At 48.9% G+C, this 26,353-nt stretch overlaps 1 protein-coding gene across 2 annotated transcripts in view; it reads right to left on the reverse strand.

Annotated features, from left to right (window-relative positions):
* The window catches only part of ARL13A (ARF like GTPase 13A), a 120,791-nt gene that overhangs the window by 75,509 nt on the left and 18,929 nt on the right, over positions 1-26,353 (reverse strand). For both annotated transcript variants that reach the window (XM_078685907.1, XM_078685906.1), the window contains exon 3: positions 8,559-8,808. In XM_078685907.1, coding sequence (XP_078542033.1) covers positions 8,559-8,808 — 250 coding nt within the window. The remainder of the gene's footprint in view (positions 1-8,558; positions 8,809-26,353) is intronic.

Below are 26,353 nucleotides of genomic sequence, written 5' to 3' on the forward strand. Positions count from 1 at the left end.
GCTGCCTGTTCCTGTTGGAGTGCATTTGAGCCAGTGGCTTCAGGAGGGGCCCCTACTGATTCTCCACCAGCGGGTCCCCCTCGATGCCCTTGGATCTAAAGATGGATCTGAACTGGCGCCGGTCATACCACCTCAACCTTCCCTGACGCAAGTCCCTCTGTCAATAGTCCGGTTGGCGCCATCCCCATTCCAATCCCCAACATGTAGCCGGAGGGGTGTCTTCTGACGCCTACTGGAGCCATTCCCTTTAGGCAAGAGCCTTAGCCCTAATCTTATGAGCTAGGACTAGGGGAAGATTGGGAGGAGCCACCGGTCCCTAAAGAATACCTGTCCCTAGACCTGAATAGAGAATGGTGTGAAAAATTGGTGGATGTCAATAGACTGAACACCTCCCCAGATACTGGCTTGGTCTCTTCTCCTACCATGGTCACGGAGGATGGTGCCACATCTGGCTATGGTGGTGTGGAGGGAGGTAGGCCCTTGACCTTCTGTTGCCCTCCATGGCAGACAAGACAAACGTCTTGACAGAGGTGCTTCACCAGGGAGTCCCCCTTTCAGAAATGCTCTTCTCATTTAATGAAGCCCTTACAGATGACATGCTTCGTGCCTGGTCCAACCCCTGCACAGGGGCTCCTGTGGACAGGACAATTGCCTGCTGCCATCGCCCCACCCCAGGGAAACCCTCTTTCCTCACTCAACACCCCACATCAGAGACCGTGGTGGTCCAAGCCTCCACTTTCTGTGTAAATCCTGGCACATTCCCTTCTGCCCCACCGAATACGAAATCCAAAAGGCAGGACACCTTAGGGGAATTTTTTTTTCTTCTGCCAGTTTGGCATTGCGATTTGTGAACACTGCATGCCTTTTGGGCTGTTATACACATTCCCTTTGGGTTTCAGTTGCGCAGGTGCTGCCTGTGGTCTCGGAGGAGGCGCCTGGAAATACTCTCCCAAGCTATGGCTGATGGAAAAGATGCAGCAAAGTTGACAATCAGATGTGGGCTGGCCACGATCGACTCGCTAGGCAGAGCAGTTTCTTAATCGGCGGCCTTACGGCACCACAGCTGGCTGAGGACAACTGACTTTTCAGGGTATATCCAAGCTTCGCTTGTGGACATGCACTTTGATGGCCCCTGTATCTTTGGAGACAAGGCGGACTCAATGCTTGGGTGCTTCAAGGACAGCAAAGCTACGGCCAGGTCCTTGGGCCCTACCATGGCCCCTTCACCAACCCCAATTTGCCTTTCACTCCTTTCTTGGCCGCGGTCCTTCCGTGTGTTTCTTGTGCATTTCAATAATCTCTTCAAATATAAAAATTTACAAAGAAATTGCAGTCTACCCGACATAACCGATTGTTGTTTATAGTCTACCTGCACAGCCATCAAGACACACAAGCTTCCCAGCCCCTGTGTGTCCAAGGATCATGCACCCACAGACCCCATAGGTCAGGCAGCCAGGGGTTGGCCCAGTCCAACTCCCCACCCCCCGGCAGCTGCACACTGCAAGCCATTTCAGTTATCCCTTCATCATCATGGGCAACCAGTGGATGGCAGGATACACCATCACCTGCACCACTGGAAGTAAATGCCATTTTACCACTGGGTTCACCACATTGTCCAAAGGGGCTATCCCTCCCCTTCATGACTGCCTCTCCACTCATGCCACCCATTTTTTACAGGCTGGTGGAGGACCATCTATCCTTCTTTTGCCAGGAAGTATCAAATGTCTTGGCCAAGGGAGCCTAGAGAGGATGCCAGCGTTAGAAGTAGGTTGTGATTGCTATTTCCACTGCTTTCTGGTGCCCAAGAAGGATGGAGGCCTTTGTCCTATCCTAGACTAACATCCTCTCAATTTCTTCCATAAAAAGGAGAAATTCAAAATGCTCACGCTTGCACAAGTCTTGTCTATCCTGGACCCAGGAGAATGGATAGTAGCGTGGACTTGCAGGATCGTTATTTCCACATCATCATTGTGCCTCCCATAGACATTACCTGCGATTCACGGTAGGCCACAAGAATTTTCAGTTTGCAGTGCTACCCTATGGCCTTACCAGCACCCCTTGGATGCTTACCAAGGTGTTGGCAGTGGCTGTAGCCCATCTGCGGAGATCAGGGGTGATAGTCTTCCCCTATCTTGATGACTGACTGTTGAAGGTGGGCATGTCGCAGGCAGTTGTGTCCTACCTGTGACTACGGCGGACCTCCTGCATTCGCTGGAGTTCGCTATCAACGTGTCGAAGTCACACCTGACCCCTTCGCCCGTGCTACCTTTCATTAGAGCTGTCCTGGACATAATGCAGTTTTGGGCTTATGTTCTCAAACCGTGAGTCCAGGATATTCAGGTTATGATATTGATGTTTCAGTCTTTATCCTGGGTTTCAGTGAGACTTACTCTGAGGCTTCTGGGCCTTGTGGCCTCTTGTATCCTGCTTATGACACATCCTGTTGGCATATGCAGGCTCTGCAGTGGGACCTGAAGATCCAGTGGGCACAGTATCAGGGGAATCTTTCTGACACGGTCCAGATCTCAGAGGGAATTGCAAAAGATATGCAGTGGTGGTTAACGAATAGCAATTGGGTCAGTGGCAGACCTGTCTCCCTACCCCACCTAGACCTGACAGTAGTGACGAGAGTGGAGAAGTGTGGCTCAATGGCTAGAGCGGCAGACCCTGATGCAGAGGTCTAGCCCGGGACCAGGGTTCAATTCCCCGCCTCGGCGGGTCTTGGGCTCAAAAATTCCACGGACCTGATAATTCTCACCTCGGTGCTTATTCCAATCATGGAGTCCCACTCTGCAACTCTGGGCAATAGCTTGCTTAATCTCCACAACGGCCCCCACAACGCTAAGGATGCCTGGCCTCCACCTTGGGGGTGCCCAGGAGTGGACACCTCACAGGGAAAGCCAGGATGGGTTCCACAGCGGTATTCGTACAAGCGCCTTGAGACCCTTGCGGGTGAGTAGTGCGCTATACAAGTATCAATTTACAATTTACGTCACTTCTGGGATGGGGCGGTCATCTGGGAGAGGTGGAGAGCATAGGCCTCTGGACTCCAGTGGAAGCTGGACTCCACATCAACCTATTGGAGCTATGAGCGATCTAGCTGGCATTAAAAGCCTTTCTACCCTCCATCAAGGGAAATATCGTGCATGTGTTCATGGACAACAACACTGCCATGTGGTACTGTAACAAACAGTGTAGGTGGGGTTGTGGACCCTTTATCAAGAAGCCTGGCACCTCTGGACAGGGCTGGAAAGTCAGGGCATATCATTGGTGGTTCAACACCAGGTGGGCTATCTGAACGCCAGGGGGGACAAACTCAGTTGAAAATGTGAAGTGGATTATAAATGGTGTCTCCAAACATAAGTGGTGCACGGTCTCTTTCAGCAGGGGGTAGAGTATTGGTTAGATCTGTTCATCACCACTAAGAACCTGCAATTCCAGCAGTTTTACATACTGGAGTTTTCAAGGTGGATTTCACTCAGAACGCTTTACATCTCGAGTGGAGCTCAAGTCTTCTGCATGCCTTTCCACCCATACCACTCCTGCACAGAATTCTCAAGAAGATCAGGATTGACCCGGCCCAAGTCATCCTTGTGGCTCCTGACTGGGCTCAGAGAGTTTGGTATCTTGAGTTGTTGTGTATGGCCATCAGGCTGCCCCTTCTGGAGGTTCTTCTGGCAAAGCAGCAGGGGAGAATTATCCACCCGAGCCTGTCAACGCTCCGCCTTCATGCATGGGGATTGAGTGGCAACAGTTGACAGCTTTCGACCCTCCGCCCGAAGTCTGCAATGTTATATTTGCCCAGCGTCCCTCAACCAAGACGCTATACTCCGGCTGTTGGAATACATTTGTGGCATGGTGTGCTGAGAAACAAGTTGATTCCATATCTATTTTCCTTTCCCAAGTTCATTTGGTTTATCCTTACTCTAGCCCAGCAGCTAAAGGCAAGCCCGTCTGCGCCCGTCCGCGGCCGTACAGGGACCGGGGCGAGAATCCCTGGTCGGACAGCGGTAAGAATACAATATAACTCGGTTGAGTTGCAGGCAATGTGCCCCCGTATGGCTCGCGGTTGTAGGCACAGCATGATGGTCAATCAGGATGGAGCCTGCGGCCACTGCCCATTTAAGTGGAACATTGATTGCATTAGGCAGACAGGGAGTTCTGAACTGAACCGTGGTCTATTGAATTGTAGATCCTTAAGTAAACATAAAATTGAGATCTTTGACTTGTTCTCTGAAAGAAAGCTTGATCTTCTGTTCCTCACGGAGACTTGGCTAGACCCTGATTCTGAGCCGGATATCCTAGGTGCACCCCCCCTGGCTACACAATAGCTAGAATTGATAGGGCGACAGTTAGAGGAGGAGGGATAGCGGTCATTTTTAAATTCCCCCTTCAATGTTTCCTTGAACCATTCACGGTTGGTGATAGTGAAGTGGGCTCCTTTACGATCAAAATTAGCCCTAACCTTACGGTAAAGGGGCTACTGGTCTATAGACCACCTGGCCCTCTAACGCGTTTTTTGCCCAGTCTGGTCGAGGGCATCACCCATCTGGCCATAACACACGATAAGCTTCTCATATTGGGCGATTTGAATCTCCAACTGGACGATCCCCTGAATAAGGGGGCCACTGACTTACGCCAGGACCTATTGTCGCTCCATTTGAGCCTGAAATCCTGTGCTCCTACGCATTACACGGCCACTTACTTGATCTCGTGTTTGCCAACTGGGAGGATGTAGGAGTAACCACCCCCCTCCCTGTCCCCTGGTCGGATCATTTTCTGGTCCCCTTTGTGGTGAAGGTGCCAGAGACCGGAGTCCATGAAAAACCCACATGTAATCACCCTCGCAGGAAATGGAAAGATTTCTTGCGGGATGTTTTTAACAGAGCGCTGACCTTTGGTGGGCCCCCAGGTGGCACAGATATTGAAACTGCTTGCCAAAATCTGGAGAGGCGCATAGATGATGCACTTAATAGTGCAGCCCCGCTGTTTCCTAATAAGACTGTGGTCAGGACACATAAATCAGCGCCTTGGTTCACCACGGCTTTGCATATTGTAAAAGCTAAATGGAAACTCCTGGAGAGGCAATGGAGAAAGGAATCTTTGAGCCAGGATAGACTGAAATATATTGAAAAGCGAAATAAATATTATGGACTCATTAGACGGATAAAGGCCACCTATTACCGGGCTAGAATTGGGGCTTCCGAAAATTCTACTAAAGAACTTTTTTAAATCTACAAGGAGATCAATCGGATTGCGAACTATTTCGCTGAAAAAGTGAAGAAAATGTATTCCGCCTTCCCCGGGACAGTAAGGATGGGTATGGAATTTGTGGAACAGATCGGAGGAGCGGAGGCGGGTCGGAGACTGGACAACTTCACTATTCCCTCCCCTGAGCTTCTCAGTAAAATCTGTCTAAGCATTAAGTCTGGCTCACCCAGGGACCCCGCCTCACCCAAGTTGTTGGGTGAGAGTATGGATATTCTTGAGCCCTATATTAGGCATGTTCTGGAGGTCTCATTCAGATCACACACGGTGCCAGGGAGATGGAAAAAAGCCATTGTTCTCCCACTCCAGGAGAAGCCGAACATCAGCCCTGATAAACTGGATAGTTTGCGACCTATCTCGCTTCTGCCTTACCTGGCTAAGGTGGCAGAGAAGGTAGTAAACCAACAGCTTATGACTCATGTCGAGGAATCTAGCCTCCTGCACCCGTCTCAATCGGGCTTCCGGCCGTTACATTCTACAGAGTCTGCACTACTCCTTGCCACGGAAGTCATCAGACAGGGGGCAGATGCTGGGTACACTATGGCCGTGATTCTGCTGGACATGAGTGCTGCCTTTGACACTGTGGCTCATTACACCTTGCTGCAGTGTCTGAATAAGGGCGGTGTCTCAGGTCCGGCCCTAAAATGGTTGAAATTCTTCCTGGCGGAGCATAGCTTTCAGGTTAGACAGGGTGCGCACTATTCCAAGGACATCAAACTGGAACAGGGTGTGCCTCAGGACTCGGCCCTGAGTCCTACCCTGTTTAACCTATACGTAACACCTCTAGGGGAGATAGCGGAGGGTTTTGGAATTAGGGTCATCTCATATGCCGACAATACCCAGCTGGTGATCTCCCTATCACAGGCACCGGATGTGGCAGCCTCTAAATTCAGGGCATGCATGCAGGAGCTTGCCTCCTGGATGGCCAAGAACTGCCTGAAACTTAATGGTAACTAGACAGAGGTGCTTGTGGTAGGGGGTACTTCTTCAGACTGGACGTCCGCTTGTTGGCCTCCGAGTCTAGGCCCCACTACTACACCTTGCACCCTGGTGAAAAACCTTGGCGTATGGTTGGACTCCAGTCTCTCATTTGAAGTTGACACCAGATGTGTGGTGGGGAAGTGTTTTGGAGTCCTTAAAAGCTTGCGGAAAACAATGGATCTCCTTCTTATAGAGGGTAGGAAGACGCTGGTGCATGCCCTCATTACATCTCGCCTAGACTATGGTAACATACTCTATCTTGGCGCCACTGCTAAATGCCTTGGAAGATTGAAGGTTGTGCAGACTGCCGCCGAACGGCTGGTACTTATGCAGCCTAGAAGGGCTGCCTCCAAAAGAGCCGTGGATACCTTGCACTGGCTACCAGTAAGGAAAAGAGTGATATTTAAGGCACTGTGCATATGCCATCGCATCATCCAGGACACGGGTCCTTCTTATTTGAGGGATCTTGTCACCGGCTATGTGCCCGTAAGGTCCCTCAGATCGAGTGGGACTGGCCTGTTGATAGTGCCGAAGGTGAAGAAGGCCAGATTGGGAGGCAGGTCCTTCCGGCTCTTGGCGGCTCAGAGCTGGACTAAACTCCCTATGAGCCTCCTGATGGAGACTTCTGAATTAAAGTTTAGGAAGGCTCTGAAAACTCATCTGTTCTCATGTTGAGTAGGTGGGCTGTTCTGGGCATGGTCTGAGGCGCTGCCATTTCTCTCACCCCAGCGCGGGGACCCGCTGGTTTGGCGTAACCATGCGCTTTATAAACCCCTTTATTATTAGCGGGGCTCTGCATTGGGCACCTAGCAGGGTTATTTAACTGTGATCTCCTCCTTTCTGCAGCTGCCAGATCAGCCCTCTCTCTTCAAGTCTCCTATTGTAAATGGGTTCCTTAAAGGTTTAAAGCATGTTTCCCTCATCTCCCTTTATTATGCTTCAATGGGACCTTACTTTGGTTCTTACTTTCTCAATGTTCTTTGAGTTGCTTCATTCTTGTCCTCTTAGGCTCCTCACCACCAAACCAGCATTTCTGGTGGCAATTACTTCTGCCTTGAGAAACAGTCAGCTAAAGGTTTTGTCTTCCCACCCTCCCTAAATCTTCTTTTTCAGCCAAAAACTGGCCCTTTGGACTCGAACATCCTTCTTGCCGAAGGTAGTCACCCCATTCCAAGTAAACCAGTCCATCACTTTGCCTACCTTTTGCGTTCTGTCTCATCTCTCTAAGGAAGAGGAGAGACTCCCCTGGCTGGACCACAAAAGAAGGTTGTAGTTCTACCGTGACCGCCCACAACCATTCTGGGTGGATGATCAACTCTTCGTGGGGTATTTCAGGGCCAAGGAAGGGAAGGCAGTGCAGAAACAGACTATCTCCAGATGGATCATCCTCCGCATTAAAATCTGCTGCACATTAGCCAAGAAGCAACACCCAGAGGGTTTTGCTGCTCATTCTACCAGAGCAAAGGCTGCGACCGCTGCATTGGCACATGGAGTTCTTGTCCTGGACATCTGCCAGGCAGCAATGTAGGCCTCGCTGCTCACATTCACCAAGCACTACTGCCAGGACAGTCACATCTTTCTGGATGGACAATTTGGTCGTTTGGTCCTACATGACTTTCTGCTTTAAATTAGGTTTGCAGACCCAACTCCTGGAAGGTATTACTTGGGTACCTATTCTAAGGTAAGGAATCTGCGACTAGAAGTCTCTATCAGATGAACAAGTTACTTACCTTCTGTAACACCTTATCTGGTAGAAGCTCTATCTCGCTGCAGATTCCTTACTGAGCCATCCATCTTCCCCACTCTGCGAACAGATTTCTTGGGTCAAAGCTGTTCCCCTTTCTGTCCCCTAGTTTTCCACACCAGTGGTAGGGGTTTTTCATGGTTCTGTGCTCCTGGCATGGAAAGTCACGAAAAGAAACTGAGGTCAGCGCACTAGGTTGTTGCCTCTCTAGGCACAGCACATGTCACTTCCAGCATGATCCCCACCAATGCTACCATGCAGAGACGAACAACATCACATACTGTCACGCAGGGGTACTGCTCACGAAAAGGTTCCGGATCCAGTCTATTGCCTGGGGATAGTTCTAAGGTAAGGAGTCGGCGGCTAACGTAGCATCTCTACCAGATAAGGTGTTACTGAAGGTAAGTAATGTGTTCTACAGGCTTTTATTTTCTCTTTCATGTTAACTTAGATAGAACTCATATTGTCCCAAACATGTGCACTCCAAAGCACATTAAAACCCTACCACAGCCAGATCACATGAACATAGAGGGATATAGAAATTCAATAGCAGATTGATCCTTACAAAAGTAGTGGCTTCCCAGATATCTTGGGATGGCAGAGGACACTGGCCAGTATCCATTTGGCTTCTTCAACCCTCTCCAAGTCACTGGAATCAACCACATAAATAATGCCATGAGCCTCGGTATAGAAGTTACGCCACGTCCCTCTAAAACGTTGCCCCCCAGCCAGGTCGACCAGCGTGACATCAAATCTGTCCACTCGGAGCTCCGTCTTCAGGGGGTCTACTGTAGAGGTTGTCTCACAAGAGCAAGCTGCAAAGGGACAAAAGTAAGAAGATGCAGATAAGTAAAAAGAATGGGTTCCATGCAATACATGCGTATGACCAAGCACCTCTGATGAGGTGTTTGTTCGCGGGCTCTTTTTGTTTTATAAAGCACATGTTTGTGTATCGAGGGTAAGAATAACCGCTAGAATCCTGGAGCAGTTGCGATACAGGAAGATAGTTTGCTCACACCCTAAAGCTGTGTCACTTTGGTACTAGCTGGGGCATTAGATAGCACCAGTTTTGCAGCTGCATTGGCTTCAGGGCCAGGGCCTAGGGCTATGAGGGGGTACAGTTCATCGAAATTACGAGTGCCTCTTACTACCCAACCAAGGCCTAAAGGCCCATATTTAGGTCTGGCATATATCAATGCCTTTGGTTTTTCAAGAAGCACATAATATACACATGTACTGGACTTTGGGCCGGCCTCTTTCACTCATTTGCTTCATTGGTCAAGACGCTTCTGCTGTTGGCGTGAAACATTGTCAACCACATCTTGGATTTGCCATATTTCAATTGGCTGTTTGGTTGCATGCTTCCCCTCCTTTGCGATGCATGAAAGACAATTTCAGATCTGAAAATTACGGGCTATCGTCTCACAATCAATATGTTTTTCAGAAAAGTAGTGACTTGTCAGATATTAAATATTTTACCTCTCCTTTCCCGTGCGGCCAACTCACTGCTCCTTGTGTGCCTGGCCGATCTGCTTTAACCCCTGCCTGGCGGATCCTTGCACTGCCGCTGGGACACTGGCTCTTCTCCCCAGCTGCCAGGATGCTTCTAACACAGTGAGTGCAACTTACAACTCTTACCACCTGCAGCTGGGACACTGCTCTCACAGGGATGTATGTTGTTACAACGCATGCTATCACAAAGCATGCCTTTTTCCACGCAGGTTTTACAACGCAAGTTGTTACAATGACTTGCGTTGGGGGGAACTGGATAGTGGAATCGTTTAATTTACTATTCCAACTCCAGTCCCCGTGGATTGTAGGGAAGGTTTTGGATAGTAAATTAAACTATTCCCTATCCTACAGCGCCCCCAGCGCAAGTCGTTGTAACGACTTGCGTTGTAATACCTGCGTGGTAAAGGTACTGCGTTGAAAAAGTTGCGTTGTAAAGGATGTTCCCCCTCTCACAGTGAGCATGCCCTGCACTCTTCTGCCCTGCTGCTAGGAGCTGCTGCTGCTCAGTCCACCTGAAAGCTTCCTCCAGTACACAAACACAGGCCAATCCAATAGCCGTGGTTTGTAAATACAAATCAGACCACTTCGCTTTGCCAATGCTTGTTCTCGTTTTCATTAGAATCCATGGCACTTTTGTGTCGCTTCTACTTCAATACTTGGACACTTTTTATTTTAATAAGCCTTTTTTGTCAACATTTTAAATCCCACGTCATCCGTTTTCATAAGTCGGACACTGTTGTGATGATACTTTATTAGTTCATACCCCTAGTAATAGGTGAATGAAATTTTAAAAGTCTTAACCGCTAATGCTAATCGTTCAGTTTACCCTTACCAACAGAACATAGTCAGTGTACTGAACTCAGGTTAAAAGGCCCTCCTGCCGCTCCCATTCCCTGTATATTGGCCATTTGTAACCTTGACTCATTATTGGTTGTTGATGATTGTTTGTAAATTAAGAGTAATTCCACAACACGCCAGCCAGATTAACAGTTGTTCTATATTTAGAAATGTCAAAGAGATGCTAGGGAATGCCATAACGCATAATTGTATGGGCAATTAAAAGAAATGAAAGGCAGGCTGAAAAATATGCAACTAAGTAAATTTGATTACAGATATGTATCATTTATTTGCACTCTTACAATTATGTTTTGAGTCTTGTTTAAGAGAAAAAGTTGTCATCCTGGAAATTGCTTTGTTAAAAATTGTCATAAACCGCAATACATAGTAAAGAACTTATAACAAGCATTTGCAATGCAATAGGTCTCGCATTAGGAAAGTGTGAGCTATTGGTATTGTAAATGACACATTTTTTTAATATGTGTTGGCTTTGAAAATATATAAATTAATAGCATCGTTATTCACAAAGCCAAGAGCGTTCCTAATGCGAGTCCTATTGGCTATGGCAATGCTTGTTGGTAGCAAGCAAGGACAGTGCTGTTGTGGTGCTGAGTGATGATGTGGTTGGGCTGTGTGATGTGGTGGTGTCCCCGAGTGTTGTGGTGGTGTCCCAGAGTGATGTGGTGGTGTCCCCGAGTGATGTGGTGGTGTCCCAGAGTGATGTGGTGGTGTCCCCGAGTGATGTGGTGGTGTCCCCGAGTGATGTGGTGGTGTCCCAGAGTGATGTGGTGGTGTTCCAGAGTGATGTGGTGGTGTCCCCGAGTGATGTGGTGGTGTTTCTGAGTGATGTGGTGTTGTCCCCGAGTGATGTGGTGGTGTCCCCGAGTGATGTGGTGGTGTCCCCGAGTGCTGTGGTGGTGTCCCAGAGTGATGTGATAGTGTCCCTGAGTGATTGAGGGTGGAGTTGGAGGGTGGAGTTGGAGGGTGGAGGTGGAGTTGGAGGGTGGAGTTGGAGGGTGGAGTTGGAGTTGGAGGGTGGAGGGGGAGTTGGAGGGTGGAGGGGGAGTTGGAGGGTGGAGTTGAAGTTGGAGGGTGGAGTTGGAGGGTGGAGTTGGAGAGTGCAGTTGGAGTTGGAGGGTGGAGTTGGAGGGTGGAGGGTGGAGTTGGAGGGTGGAGTTGGAGGTGGAGGTGGAGTTGGAGGGTGGAGGTGGAGTGTTGAGTTGGAGTTGGAGGGTGGAGTTAGAGGGTGGAGTTGGAGTTGGAGGGTGGAGTTGGAGGGTGGAGTTGGAGGGTGGAGTTGGAGTTGGAGGGTGGAGTTGGAGGTGGAGGTGGAGTTGGAAGTTGGAGGGTGGAGTTGGAGTTGGAGGGTGGAGTTGGAGGGTGAAGTTGGAGGGTGGTGTTGGAGGGTGGAGTTGGAGGGTGGAGTTGGAGGGTGGAGTTGAAGTTGGAGGGTGGAGTTGGAGGTGGAGGTGAAGTTGGAAGTTGGAGGGTGGAGTTGGAGTTGGAGGGTGGAGTTGGAGTTGGAGGGTGGAGTTGGAGGGTCGAGTTGGAGGGTGGAGTTGGAGTTGGAGGGTGGAGTTGGAGGTGGAGGTGGAGTTGGAAGTTGGAGGGTGGAGTTGGAGTTGGAGGGTGGAGTTGGAGGGTGAAGTTGGAGGGTGGTGTTGGAGGTGGAGTTGGAGGGTGGAGTTGGAGGGTGGAGTTGAAGTTGGAGGGTGGAGTTGGAGGTGGAGGTGGAGTTGGAAGTTGGAGGGTGGAGTTGGAGTTGGAGGGTGAAGTTGGAGTTGGAGGGTGGAGTTGGAGGGTCGAGTTGGAGGGTGGAGTTGGAGTTGGAGGGTGGATGTGGAGTTGGACGGTGGAGGTGGAGTTGGAGGGTGGAGTTGGAGGGTGGAGTTGGAGGGTGGAGTTGGAGTTGGAGGGTGGAGTTGGAGGGTGGAGTTGGAGGTGGAGGTGGAGTTGGGGGGTGGAGGTGGAGTTGGAGGGTGGAGTTGGAGGGTGGAGTTGGAGTTGGAGGGTGGAGTTGGAGGGTGGAGGTGGAATTGGAGGGTGGAGGTGGAGTTGGAGAGTGGAATTGGGAAGGTGGAGTTGGGAGGGTGAGTGAGGGTGAGGGTGAGGGTGTGAGGGTTGTGAGGGTGAGGGGGTGAGGGTGTGAGGGTGAGTGAAGGTGTGTGAGGATGAGGGTGTGAGGGTGAGGGTGTGATGGTGAGTGATGGTGTGTGAGGGTGAGGGGGTGAGGGGGTGAGGTTGAGTGAGGGTGTGTGGGTGCGAGGATGGAGTTGGAGGGTGGAGGTGGAATTGGAGGGTGGAGGTGGAGTTGGAGGGTGGAGTTGGAGAGTGGAATGGGAGGGTGGAGTTGGGAGGGTGAGTGAGGGTGAGGGTGTGAGGGTTGTGAGGGTGAGGGGGTGAGGGTGAGTGAAGGTGTGTGAGGATGAGGGTGTGAGGGTGAGGGTGTGATGGTGAGTGATGGTGTGTGAGGGTGAGGGGGTGAGGGTGTGAGGTTGAGTGAGGGTGTGTGGGTGCGAGGGTGTGTAAGGGTGTGAGTGAGGGTGAGGGTGTGAGGGTGAGTGAGGGTGCGTGAGGGTGTGAGGGTGAGTGAGGGTGTGTGAGGGTTTGTGAGGGTGAGAGGGTGTGTGAGGGGGTGTGAGGGTTTGTGATGGTGTGTGAGGGTGAGTGAGGGTGAGGGTGTGAGGGTGAGTGTGGGTGAGGGTGTGAGGGTTGTGAGGGTGAGGGGGTGAGGGTGTGAGGGTGAGTGAGGGTGTGTGAGGATGAGGGTGTGTGGGTGTGAGGGTGAGGGGGTGTGAGGGTGTGAAGGTGAGTGAGGGTGTGTGAGGGTGGGTGAGGGTGTGAGGGTGGGTGAGGGTGTGAGGATGTGAGGGTGTGTGATGGTGAGGAGGGGTGAGGGTGAGGGAGGGTGGGAGAGGGTGTGAGGGTGAGTGAGGGTGTGTGAGGGTTAGAGGGTGTGAGGGTGTGTGAGGATGAGGGTGGGTGAGGGTGTGAGGGTGAGGGGTATGAGGGTGTAAAGGTGAGGGGGTGTGATGGTGAGTGATGGTGTGTGAGGGTGAGGGTGTGAGGATGAGTGAGGGTGTGTGAGGGTGAGGGTGTGAGGGGGTGTGAGGGGTGAAGGTGAGTGAGGGTGAGTGAGGGTGTGTGAGGGGGTGAGAGGGTGAGAGGGTGTGAGGGTGTGTAAGGGTGTGAGTGAGGGTGAGGGTGTGAGGGTGAGTGAGGGTGTGTGAGGGTGTGAGGGTGAGTGAGGGTGTGTGAGGGTTTGTGAGGGTGAGAGGGTGTGTGAGGGGGTGTGAGGGTTTGTGATGGTGTGTGAGGGTGAGTGAGGGTGGTGGTGTGAGGGTGAGTGTGGGTGAGGGTGTGAGGGTTGTGAGGGTGAGGGGGTGAGGGTGTGAGGGTGAGTGAGGGTGTGTGAGGATGAGGGGGTGTGGGTGTGAGGGTGAGGGGGTGTGAGGGTGTGAAGGTGAGTGAGGGTGTGTGAGGGTGGGTGAGGGTGTGTGAGGGTGAGGGGGTGAGGGTGTGAGGTTGAGTGAGGGTGTGTGGGTGCGAGGGTGTGTAAGGGTGTGAGTGAGGGTGTGAGGGTGAGTGAGGGTGCGTGAGGGTGTGAGGGTGAGTGAGGGTGTGTGAGGGTTTGTGAGGGTGAGAGGGTGTGTGAGGGGGTGTGAGGGTTTGTGATGGTGTGTGAGGGTGAGTGAGGGTGAGGGTGTGAGGGTGAGTGTGGGTGAGGGTGTGAGGGTTGTGAGGGTGAGGGGGTGAGGGTGTGAGGGTGAGTGAGGGTGTGTGAGGATGAGGGTGTGTGGGTGTGAGGGTGAGGGGGTGTGAGGGTGTGAAGGTGAGTGAGGGTGTGTGAGGGTGGGTGAGGGTGTGAGGGTGGGCGAGGGTGTGAGGATGTGAGGGTGTGTGATGGTGAGGAGGGGTGGGGGTGAGGGAGGGTGGGAGAGGGTGTGAGGGTGAGTGAGGGTGTGTGAGGGTGAGAGGGTGTGAGGGTGTGTGAGGATGAGGGTGGGTGAGGGTGTTAGGGTGAGGGGTATGAGGGTGTAATGGTGAGGGGGTGTGATGGTGAGTGATGGTGTGTGAGGTGAGGGTGTGAGGATGAGTGAGGGTGTGTGAGGGTGAGGGTGTGAGGGGGTGTGATCGGTGAAGGTGAGTGAGGGTGAGTGAGGGTGTGTGAGGGGGTGAGAGGGTGAGAGGGTGTGAGGGTGTGTGAGGGTGAGGAGGTGTGAGGGTGTGTAGGGGTGAGGAGGAGTGAGGGTGAGGGTGTGTGAGGGTACGAAGTAAATGGTGGCAGGGCAGACATCATAAGAGAAAGAAACACAAATGTTAAGATAAAAGTGCTCGAAGGGGTTGTGAGAAGGTGCATGCTGAAGTCGGACAATGAATCAACATACATATTCTGACGTACTTTATTAAGCAATCTAAACAATACCTACTCTATCATATGGAAGGATGTGGACCGCTGGAATCAACCAATGAAAATGTACCATTCTGACATCAATCTTTCACATATCTTAAGTAGTTTAATGCCCTGCTCAGAAAACCGACCTTCGTCCTCAAAGCTAACTGATGTATATGGGAAAATACACACTCCTAGTGAACAGTGAAAGTACAGACTTTGGGCCAGATTTCCACAGCTTTTTTGTTTTAAACCCAGAAGTAGGGACCACTTTTTCCTGGAAATCCTATACAAAGTCGCACTTAGTCACAAAAAAAACTTAAATAATCGGGACCATTAGTTAAGCTCCAACCTGTAAAGTAAGATGTCAGGCTCCAGATAAATATAGCGGTTGTGTATTATTTCATAAAGCATTGACGCCCCATGCTCTTTTGATAGACGTGTGTACTGTTATTTGCAGCAAGAGGACACGTGATTGGTCCATGTTTGAAGTGGTACAATATTAGAACGCACCCAGTTCCCGCCTTATTTTTAAGTGCACCGAGATTCTTTCGTGCTAAAATAACAGTGCCCTCTCGTTTAAAGCCTAGGGAGATGCCACGACAAATGCGCCGTTGTGTGCTTTCTATCCGGCCCTTGTGTGGGGGATGGTGGGCAGAGGATTGTGTGCTCGCGCTCAGCTGTGGAATTCTTTTCAGACAGACAAGGAATGTGCAATCAGTAATTGCTGTCCAAACAACCAAGTGCACCAACAACCCCACCACGAGAAACCTCCCAGCAACCAAAGCCAAGGGATAAACTTTTTATACTCATCTGTGGTTCGCCTGTGATAGTACCGTAAATGTTGGAAATGGTGCTCTTCTGCTCCTGGACTGGACTAAGTTGCGCTAAGTGACCAGCTGATGTGAACAGACAAAATCCTCAAATCGCTTGAAATATTAGTCTCCATTTGGTTAACAGCTACCCTAGGTTGCAGCATCTTATTTCAAGAGTCGTAGTACATCAAATATGTTTGGAAATTAGAGTAATTATTGCAATTGCATTATATAGCCTTAAAATGAAAAAGATCATTTACAAATTCACCCCATACTTTCATATTGAGAAAGAAAAACTTAACCCTATCAACAGACGCCATTCAGATCTTTCTTGTGGCGATTTCAGATGATTACAGCACACAAATCATAGTTTTGGCTTGCAGGTGGCGATAGGCGACCACGTTCAGAAATTAGTTTCACATCAAAGGAGGGGGATAAAAGTTTGCAGCATTTAAAAAAGATTTCGGGCAGATTTACAAGCCCCTTGCGTCTCATTTACGCCACCGTTGCGTCACTTTTGTGATGCAAGGGGGGAGCAGCAGCCTTTGATGTGCGAGCAAGTGGGAGGGAACGATCATATGGGGTGTGCGCCAAGCGCACGCTGGGGAAGCGTCGCGCTTGAGTACCTCACATGCATTGGGGAGAATCCTCGCTTGTTCAAGAGTTTGTTTCGCCTACTATATACTCGCTATTATTCCCTGCGGGATATAATAGCTCGCCCTAAAAAACGACCACCACTGTATAATGAAGCTCATACCTCTATATCTGATGCGTGTAAAACACAACGGGCATTGATTGTTGAACTAAAGTCCATCTTTCAATGTTTTTACAGCTCAAAACTGTCCCTAAGGAAATAGAGAACTTTACAAGAGCACCAGCTGTTACACCGTTTTATTCTTCTTTTTTAGGCACAGGGAGATTATGAGGTTTGCCCAGAATCACAGGGTGTTAAAACGATGCTGGGAATTGAGCCCCTGGTTATCCAATTCCAAGACCTTCAGCTCTAACTGGCAGGCAAGCCGCATATCCATTTAACTGGTCAACCAAATAAAACAAGAATCTAATGGGTTTTGTGCATTGATCCAGTACATTCTCTTCCAGATCTACTTTGTATAGACTTATATTCTATGAATAATCAATTCTTTGGCGACAAAATGTGCTTATTATCAGCTGAAATGAATGATATCCTTCCAGCAGTGCCAGTGTAGACGGAATTTCAGAGACACTGGTCTGGGGAGTAATAGATGTATCTACTGCATGAAAAGCATCTGCTCCCTGTAAAGGGCTGTGTGTGCTCATTGGGCGAGGGCAGTTGTGTTTGCAGTCTGTGGGCCAATTTGCATGTTTACATGGCTGACAAATTCTGTTGCATGAGGCTTTACCGGGGGTGCATGTCAGAATATTGGCTACAGAAATATCGAGCTACAAGAACACCATAGCGAAAAAACATATCGACAACTAAAATATTGATAAGCTAGGTATATACAAGTAAGTATAAATGTACTATTCTGAACTCCACGTCTTCGTACCTTCAAGGTACATCTTGGTTAAGTACATATTTCTTACGTATAGTAAACCTATATTCACTGACAGATATTTACCCTGTCTATGTTTTGATGTTTTTGCTGCGGTCTGTTTAAAACTCCATACCATACCCATAGAGGGCGCTGAACTTTGGAAGGACTCTAGACATAGATTGGACTGTTTGTTCAGGCAGAAACTCGTTTAGAAATAAGATATGTACTATTTATACCGAGAGTCCGGGGCCCTGGGCCAAGTATGTGAGGTGCCTGACCCGGCATTCCGCACCCGGGCGGCATCTTTGCTCACTCCATCCGGCGGAGTCTCTGTCCGAGACGTTCCTCCACAAGAAAAGAGGCGGTATACATTTATTTTTTGAACTTTTTAGGCTGCATGGGGGGCACTCGTGGCATTTGGGCAGGAGGGCCGTGTATATAATATACCTAGGGGGCTATGTCTAAAAGGGAGTCTCCCATCTGTCCCTTACTACCGCGGAGCCAATTGTCAGATGTGCTGAGGGTTAGCAAGCAACACCCTTCGCTTAAGGTGTATTTTTTGCTGCTTCTTCGTTATTCGTTGACGTGTTTCTGTCACGTCGAACAGAGAAAGATTGAACTACTATCGTGATAAAGGCTGCAGTACCCAGGAGTCTGCAGCAGGTGGCTCTTCTGTACTTTAAATGCAGATAAGACCATTACTGCTGTAGAACTGTATGTATTCAAGATACGACTGCATGTATTGATGCTGAAAAATTAGATGGGTATTAATGAGGAAAGCATTGCAGAAAAACAAGCCGGACAACATATGAAGTGGTGGTGTAGATATACCCCTTGCCCAGGGCTTTAAGTTGGCCGGGTCTCACCGGGTCTGAGCACCGACAGTTTTTTAAGGGGGCCTCGAAACGGCTCTCTATCGGGCTCTGTTTTGTACCCTGGCACAGGCGGTCCGTTTTTTTTTTTCGGACTACAGTGACAGCAGGCACATCGATGTGCGGTGCTCACAGGGCTCCCTTCTCACTAGAGGAGAAGTTACGGCATTTCGTCATGCCAGGGGAGAGTTGTAGGGAGAAGGGAAATTCTTTAAGGAGTCATTTTCCCTCTGGATTTCCCTTTTCTTTTTAAACGATTTCCCTTTTCTTTTTTAAACTCAGGAGCAGCAGCATTGTCGTGGTGTCACCAGGGCTTTAAGTGGAAGCTTTTTCAATATACAATACAAGCCATAGTTGCGGCATATTTATCCTATGCAACTAACAACCATTGACAAAGCTAATAGTCCTGACTTCTTGTAGGTATATCTGGATGCAATGGCAGAAAAAGCAAAATACAAGTCAGGGATTGGTGATGTGGGTGTCACTGGAACCGCGCTGAAATGGCTGCAATCCTTCCTCTCAGACCGGACCTTCTCTGTATTTGAGGATGACATCTCTTCTCCACCTGCGCATCTTCGCTGTGGCGTTCCCCAGGGGTCATCCCTCAGCCCAACCTTATTTAATATCTATATGAGGCCTTTGGCTGAGGTGGTGTTACCTTGGGGAGTGCAACTAGTGACGTATGCAGATGATACGCAGCTTATCATCACCCTTTCTGGCCAGATGTCATCCTATGATAAACTTTCCTCCTGTCTTAGCAAGGTTCGTGAGTGGATGGATGCATCCTTCTTGAAACTTAATGGAACATGATCATGAACATGTTGGGACATGATGCTCCCTCCACGGTTGACGGATGGTGGCCTACCACTCTGGGTCACCCCCCTTCCCCCACAAAGAAAATCAAAAGTCTAGGGGTTTGGCTAGACCCAGCACTTAACTTTTTGGTGCAAGCTCAGAAGGTTGCAGCGACCTGCTATGCCCTGATGAGGTCCCTTAGAAAAATCATTGAACTGCTTCCGTTAGAAGCAAGGCGGATATTAGGCCAGGCCCTGATCTTAACAGGCCTGGACTATGCCAGCGCAATATATTTAGGAGCACCACTAGGGACACTCAGGGTCCTACAGACGGTACAGAATTGCGCAGCTCGGATGCTTTTAAAGATACCGCGTAGAACTTCTGCCAAACCAGCACTCAGGCAACTCCATTGGCTGCCAATACAACAAAGGGTCGATTTTAAGGCTATGACTATTGTCCATAAAGCCTTGACCAAGACAGGGCCTGGTCTAACTCAATCTCTGTTTTGCCCTTACCAAACCAATAGGACCCTTAGATCCAGTAGTAAGAACTCCCTGGCAGTCCCGCGAATAATCCGCATGGGTGGCAGACGTTTTTCTGTCCAATCAGCTAAACTCTGGAACAACCTGCCGGACCCTATTCGGATGGAAGAGAACCACCTTAGGTTTAGAAAGATGCTAAAAACCTTCCTATTTCTGTAATCTCTCGGGTGTTGAATTGGTACACTGCAGCGCTGGGATGCCTCCGGGTAACCACGCGCTGTATAAATGAGCATTCATTCATTCATTCATTCATTCATTCATTCAGGGAGGCAGACTATGCTGAACACAGATTTTTAGCTAATGTGTTTTTAAGCCATGCCCTTGTTTACATTGACCACGCCCCTTCGATAGACCCCCCCCCAGTTTTTTCATCCCGATTAAAGTCCTGCCCTTGCCTCCTCTAGGCTGTCCACTCCTGTCTCCACAGTAGATACTACGGGCCCTAAGAGTGGACCTGCTTTAGGCGTGAGGATACCATGTTGCTGAAGTAGCAATTCTAGTCGGTATATCTCCAAACGTAAATCTGGCTATCTGGGGCATTTCTCCAGGAATTGAGTCTAACATGTGGAACCAGCATTACCAAGTCCAAATCTGCATACAAAATGGTGGCGGACCCTTTTGTAGGAGAGTTCGTTTGATGGGGGTAATGGTAGGGGGGGGGTGAGTGGGGCAGGGTGGTGGTCTCAAATATTTTATGGAACTAAAATCACCTGCTGCAGAGGTCCTAGCCTCCAGCAATTTTACAGCAATAACACAAATGTCAAGATAACTGTTGATGAATGGAGCTGCTGGAGAGTGATGGAGTTTGGTCTCGTGGAAGTTTTGACTCATCATAAAGTCGCGCAAGGGTTTATGCTGCAAAGCACGTGCACCATGCAGAGGGAATCCGTGGAGAAGGAGGCCCCTGGGGGGCGCCAACAAGCATAGTGACTGGCAGCGGGCGCTACCAGCAGGAAAGCCGGCGGCTGCAGGCAGATCTTTAGGACCCCGAGAATTCAGACCGCCGGACTGTTTCTGACTGACTCGATGACGCAATCCGAAAAACAAACAACAACGGTTTCAATGCAGGGATAGACAGACCAGGCTTGCCTCTGCTAAGTTAATTTGAGGCGGTACGATAATGCTCTTTAAACCATTTAGCTTCAATCCTATGGGAGAAGAGGCTTTCATGAGCTGTCTGCTCCATAATCCGCCAGCCCTCTGCTCCTTTGCAGTGAACATTTAGAAATGGCAGGACAAGCAGCATATGTGCAAAAACAGGCCGAGCACTCACAATCTCTTAAATAAAACAGTACTATTTCAAAGAGGAGCTTGCTGCTGGAACGGGTGACCTAAAATGTTAGCAGCATCCCTTATTGTGCGGTAGGCAGGCTATGCATAAGTGCGAGGTTCTCCGTGAAGTTTAAGAAACGCTGACAAAGACAATAGGTTTGACTGTTTTTTTTATAGCGATGAGCCTGTCTACCTGGAATATAAAAATAGCAGCAATTATGGCAACGAGTATTGTCTTCCAGTGCTGTCAGTGTTCGTTTCTTAGCTTTATGCTGTTCTTTTAAGAATCCTCTGACAGGTTGTAGTCTGTTTTCCAGTTCGATTATCAGTAGCGTGGTGCATTCGTGTATTTGGATGCTTGCATGTCCGTCTTAATGTTTAGTGGTGTTTGTACGGGTGTGGCGGAGATATTTGTCAGTTTGGTATGTGCTACTTAGGAGAACTGAAGGTGCATTGCCTCCTTGATGTCTGTGGTACTTGCGAGTATGGAATCTTGTTGGAGGAAGATCCTTCTCCCACCTTGCTGCAAAGACCTGGAACTCCCTTCCTCTCAGGGCCGGACTGGCCGTTGCGGGCACCGGGCAATCCCCCGGTGCGCCGCACTGGTGGGGGCCGGTTTTGGGCCCCTAGGGACCGTTTTTGTCACAGGGCCGTTTATGCAGCATAGCTGTAAAATCGTCCCTGCAACAAAACCGGCCGAAAACCGGCCCTTGCAAAGAGCTCAACGGCACCTCCAACCCCCCGAGTGGGGAGGGAGGGGGGGCGGCGGCCGAGCACTTTGCCGGGCCGGTTTTGGTTCCCAGTCCGGCCCTGCTTCCTCTGCAGCTCAGGCAAGCACCGTCTCTGACTCAATTCAGGAAGGACCTGAAGACCTGGCTCTTTGACTGAAATGTAGATCCCACCTAACCACCCCGCCCGCTCCCTCCCCCGCCCCCTGCAAGGCCTTGAGACCTGTGAGGGGATTAGTTGCACCCTATAAGAACCCTGATTGATTGATTAGGGTCCACAGTATCCCTTTAAATCAGATTAGCTGTCAGGTGGCTGTTGGGTTGGAGTATAAATTGTCATGGAGAGGTATGTGGTTAGATAAAGAGTGGAGTGCTGTTGCGCTCTCTAGCTATATGGTGCCCCTGGGCCATGTGGGATGTGTGTGCTTCGTTCTGATTCATTTATTCTGGTTAATTGTTGTGGTTGTTTGTTATCATGTTTGCCACTGTTATGAGCCAACTAATGGCAAAATCTGAGCTGGATTTGGTGTGCGCCCAGTGTAAAGTGTTAGGTCAGACATGGTGTACAGTTTTGTTGTGGCCGGTCTATTGTGCAAAGCAACATCCAAGTACCCGTGGCATCCATTTGGTTCTGTGCTCACGTCCAGCCTTGTCCAAGGTGCAGTTTTGGAAGATGATATTTATGTCATGAGTGTTCATGCGAGCTCGTTGATAACCCATTACATAGATTATCTGAGATGTGTGGGATCGGAATGCAGGGTACTATCTAATGTATTTTGTCGGGTGCTCATGTTGTGTTCTTTGGATGGGGGTTCTATTTGAATCCATCTATGAGTCTGGGTTCAGATGATATGCAATTTGCGCACCCAGTAATTACTGTCTGTGCAGAGTGCACATTTATAGTTACTAGTAAGTGCAAATTTACACTTAATTTCAAATTGTAGAGCTCAGAATAGGGGTTTACATAGAAATTGCACATGTAATCACCTGGTCCTCACCAGGCAAACTAGAAATTAGCACTACTAGCCTCCATGATTTTTGGTAGATTCCACCTGTAGAAAACCAGGGCAAACTGGTGCGGAATGAGTATTTTTTGTCTCATTTATAATCCCATTTCGGTGCAAAAGGGAGTTTGCATCTGAAACAGGATTACCACCACACGTATATATATGCAGTGTCTGCACCTTGTTGATTACATGGAAGGAGGTTTGCTTTATTTTACTGTTAATGTGGCATCTGAATGTTCTGTCCACTCTCGTCTGCCAGAAGCAGGGCTATCCCACGGAGACAAGCACATGACAGGAAGCTAAAAGAATCACTGTCGCTGATACACAGATTCATTACAAGCCATAGGCCAGGCTAATGACAGTAAACAGCAAGCAGGCACTGCCCTCAATGCATGGAAATCCAGGTTGCAGGATAAAATGGGCCTCTCAAGGCTGATCCCTGCCAATCACCCTCCCTCTCTCCCTACCCCGGGTAGAGTTCACGAGTGGACATTACACTAATCCGCTTTCCAACTGTTGCAGTAGTAGCTCAGCTCAATTTTCTCTGTCTAGTAGGATTTGTTTTCTTTTTCTTAGACAAAGTGTGGTTGCCTTGAGAGCGTCTTCTCTACAGCCGATATCAAATCAGCCTGAAACAGGACGCAATTTTGTTTTACAAGATGATGCCATGATGATCACCCAACGCCCAAGTCATTCCACACCAATCCCAGTCTGCTTCCCCTATGAATCCCAGGGCAGTCCACAAGTCAAATACCTCATCCCAAGGACCATGAAACTGGCATCATGTATGCAGGCGCGGTTCGTCCATTGGGGCGTGGGGGCGTAGCCCCTCCCTGCCCGAAGCCGCCCGCAGCTCCCTCATGACAATCATGTCAATGAATCAACATGACGTCAGACCGCCGGGCGGGCGTCATGTTGATTCATTGACACGATTGTACAGGCGGCAACACAAGTACGCATGCGTGGGGACAGAGGGTGAATTTTTACCCGTGCCCACGCATGCGCACTTGTGTTTTGGCGGCGTTGCGCATGCCCATCAGGAGCCCTAATGGGCGTGCTGCGGGCGAGAGGGTACCTGTGCCCCTGGCGCCAGGATTAGCCACGGGCGCTGTGAGCCTGTGACGTGTGGGGAGCAGAGCCCAGAGGTGGCGCGGACCGGGACCGTCAGCAAGGTAAGAGTGTGTGTTTTTCGGTGTTCCAGTAAACTGGCTGGCACAAATGACTTGAGATAGTTCAGTGTGTTAAAGCATCTGCTGCAGAAATGTGTGCGTCCATTCCAGGTCACCTGTTTATTTCACGGCATGGGGTTTTGGAAATGTAAAAATTCTCAGAATTTCTATTTTGATAGTTGCAACAACAGCCTTCAACAGATTTCATTTTATAAACATTTTCCAGAAAATGAGTTAACAACTTTGTCACCACAAATATAATGTACTCTTTGAACTAAGGTTATAACATTTCAAAATGTTAACAAACGGTAGAGGCGGAATAGCATGATATATGCATTTATTATTGCATGCATGTTGGTGTATGTTTGTATGTGAATTTGTATAGTACATACCTAGGGCATACAGGATTGCAAATACATGGGCGGTAGAAGGTTTCCAGCATAAAAAGGTAGGGGTGATGTAATATGTAAACTGGCACATTCTTCAACATCGATCCTAAAGGCTTGTTAGAGTCCATAATTTATTTTTATATGGTCATAAAAATACATGAATGATGGATGGATGCAGGGTGGGTGCATTAATAATTGTTCGGTGGATGGGTGGGTGGATGGGTGCATGGATGGATGCATGCATGATGGGTGGATGGATGCATGAATGATGGATGCAGGATGGATGGGTGGGTGGATGGGTGGATGCATGAATGAATGATGTATGGATGCAGGATGGGTGGATAAGTGGGTGGATGGGTGCATGGATGGATGCATGCATGATGGGTGGATGGATGCATGAAAGATGGATGCAGGATGGATGGGTGGGTGGATGGGTGGATGCATGAATGAATGATGTATGGATGCAGGATGGGTGGATGGATGGGTGGATGCATGAATGATGTATGGATGTATGGATGGATGCATGGATGCATGCATGATGGGTGGATGCATGATGGATGGATGGGTGGATGCATGAATGAGTGATGTATGGATGCAGGGTGGGTGGGTGGATAGATGGGTGGATGCATAAATGATGTATGGATGGATGCAAGGTGGTTCGGGCTCGCTCGCTGCGCTCGATCGCTGCGGTGCAATATGCAAATTAGTTTACGCCGCACCACTTTCAACTGTCACCAGCCGCCCCTGCATGTATGATCAGTGGACTCACATAGAATCAGTGACCTCGAACAGTAAATAAGGACCTCCCTCCCCCTGGTACGGTTCCTCCACCTAAACCATCTGGTGAGCTGCCTGCCACCTTCTCCCATCCACTTCCCAATGGGTAGTCATGAATATCTCTGAAGGAGATCCCACAGATGTGCCGTGGGTAGAAGTCCTTCAGGTAGTGAGTGTGGACAGGATGTTGGTACATTCTAGCATGTTCATAAATGAGGACAAGGACTGAATGGCCGATGGGGGGTGTGCGAGGTCTGACCCCAGTTATCCCCCAAGCAGGTAAAATGCAGACTGGTGGGCACCACACACCTTTTCTTTCTGGATTACAGTTTTCAAATATTGAGGCCTGAAACCTAACCAAGAATGTTTGCATTTTAGATATACAAATAGAAATATCTGTCCGGAAAACAGGGCAGACCATTGGAGAGCTGTACATTTTGGTAATATGAGCAGATCTGATAAGGATCAGTGTGTGTGTGTGTACATGAGAGAGAGAGACAGCAAGAGCTCCTTGTAGTGTTTGCACAGGCCAAATACGGCACATAATAGACAACGGGCTTCACAAAGGCCCCTCAAAGTTGAAGGAAAGGTAACACGTACACTTGAAAGAATGTACTATTTGTGCCACACTGCATGCCTTACTTATTTGGAAATGTGGCACGTTCGCACTTTGGGAATAAGTGTCTTAACTCATTGATCTGCACAAGAATGTACACACTGCGTTAGAGCATGGTTACTCAAACATTTTCCCAAGGGACACACAAAGTTTGGTCTGTGATGTGCCTGAGGGCTGCGTTGATGGCAGCAGGGTGGTGATTGGTGGGGTGAAGGGGGTGGGTAAGGTGGGTAGAAGGGAAGTGAAGCATATAGATCTAGTAGCTGAAGTGCACAATGTGAAGAATCCAGAAAACCTGGGATTAATCCCAGCTTCCACACTTTACAAAATGGTGTGATTTTAGGCAATTGTTTTAATTAACCTTCTCTCCATTTTCTTTTAGTATCATATGTAAGAGGACCTTGAAATACATGACTTCAGGATGTGGGCTGTACAGAACTTTCTCCTTTATTTGATTTAATAAAGTATAACGTTGTTCATGTATAATAGGAACATAGGCCACAATAAGAGTGCACATAACTGACTTGCTTCTTAGTTCTCAAATGGCATTATTGTCAGTTTGGGGGGGAAGAATGAATGTTTCTAAATTCATATTTGAAAACTGTCTACTTCTCAATTCACCGATATAACCTGATATACTAAGGTGAAATGGTTGTGCATGTTATTGAAATACACTTTTCGAATTTTGAAGAGACCTTATCATATCTTTACACTTTTCCTGCAAGATGGCTTTGAGAATGAACGCGTTTCTAAAGTTAAGTGGTGCAGGATAACCTAGTTACTTCCTTTCTTTAACTTCAATTAACCTTTAAACAAAGGCTTTCCTGGATACATAACATCTTTTTAATGCCAGTGCTGAGTCAAGTGAACAGCAGCCCAGTGCTGCTGTTGATAAGGGGGCCCCATTTAAAGGTCCGTTCTTTGAGTATCACTGCTAGAGAGTAAAAGCATGCCCACTCTGGCTGGTCAGCATATTCGGTGTTTATGATAGGCTAAGAGGCATCTCCCTTCTCCATCCTCATTGGTCTGCGAGAAAACTCCCTAAACATATAGCTCAATGAGGGCAAGCTAATAGCAGCTGTGCACTATACAAATGTTGATATGATAGTATTTTACAAC

This window comes from Lissotriton helveticus, chromosome 4_1 (genome assembly GCF_964261635.1).
Source record: "Lissotriton helveticus chromosome 4_1, aLisHel1.1, whole genome shotgun sequence".
NCBI lineage: Eukaryota > Metazoa > Chordata > Amphibia > Caudata > Salamandridae > Lissotriton > Lissotriton helveticus.